Source organism: Emiliania huxleyi (genome assembly GCF_000372725.1).
Source record: "Emiliania huxleyi CCMP1516 unplaced genomic scaffold EMIHUscaffold_7359, whole genome shotgun sequence".
Taxonomy (NCBI): Eukaryota; Haptophyta; order Isochrysidales; family Noelaerhabdaceae; genus Emiliania; species Emiliania huxleyi.
Genome location: NW_005196484.1, coordinates 510 through 1,355, shown reverse-complemented (window position 1 = coordinate 1,355; position 846 = coordinate 510). Strand labels below are relative to the sequence as shown.

At 63.5% G+C, this 846-nt stretch overlaps 1 protein-coding gene across 1 annotated transcript; it reads left to right on the top strand.

The window, feature by feature from the left end:
• Window positions 1-43: 43 nt before the first annotated feature.
• EMIHUDRAFT_124969 (hypothetical protein) lies at window positions 44-385 on the top strand (the record flags this gene model as incomplete). The annotated part of the gene is made up of 1 exon (XM_005760839.1): window positions 44-385. A coding segment is annotated over one exon (342 nt), but the record flags the coding sequence as incomplete, so codon positions are not given.
• Window positions 386-846: the final 461 nt, after the last annotated feature.

Genomic DNA, 846 nt, shown 5'->3' with positions numbered 1-846 from the left:
GCCTGAGGATGAGGATGAGGCAGCACTGGCGGTGGCGGAGGAGGTAGAGTTGGCGGCGGCGCTCGAGGAGAGCGCGAGGCTGGAGGAGGAGAGGCGGGCGCCCGACGAGAAAGTGTCGTCCTCTTTGGCTGCAGAGAGGCCGCCTTCGGTGGAGGAGGAGGAGCCACCGGACGACTTCATCTGCCCGATCACGACTGAGCTGATGATTGACCCGGTGATGGCGGCAGACGGGCACGCTTACGAGCGGACGGCGATGGAGCGCTGGCTCGCGACCAAGTCGACGAGCCCGATGACGGGCGAGGCGCTCGAGCACATCTGTCTCTTCCCGAGCCACATCCTGCGCCGGATGATCCGAGAGTGGCGGGAGGCGCATCCAGGACGGTAGACTTGTGTGGTGTTTGTGGAGGCGAGTTGGCGGCGGCGATCGAGGAGAGCGCGAAGCTGCGGAGGACGAGGCGAGGCGCGCAGAGCAGGTGCCTCCCGCCATTTACCCGAGAGATGGACATGGAGTCACAGAGCCGCTTAAAATACCGTAGGGTACCGAACTTAAGGCAAGGTAGCTTGAGTTAGGTTTAGGTGCTTTGCACTTAGTTTAGACGGGGTAGCAGCAGTTAGGTACACGGGATTTCTTTTTTGGTACCGGCGACGGCCCTCCTCGGCCCTCGCTCTGGTACGACGAGGGTGCGGCGAGTGAGGAGGAGCAGGAGCAGGAGCAGGAGCAGGAGCAGGAGGAGCAAGAGGGCATCTAGTAGCGTAGGCACTCGTACTCGAGCGTAGGTGCTCGTAGCCGTAGGAGGGAGCGATGCCTCAGAGTGGTGTGCGGGCCGCGTGGCCCGTGTGCCGGTC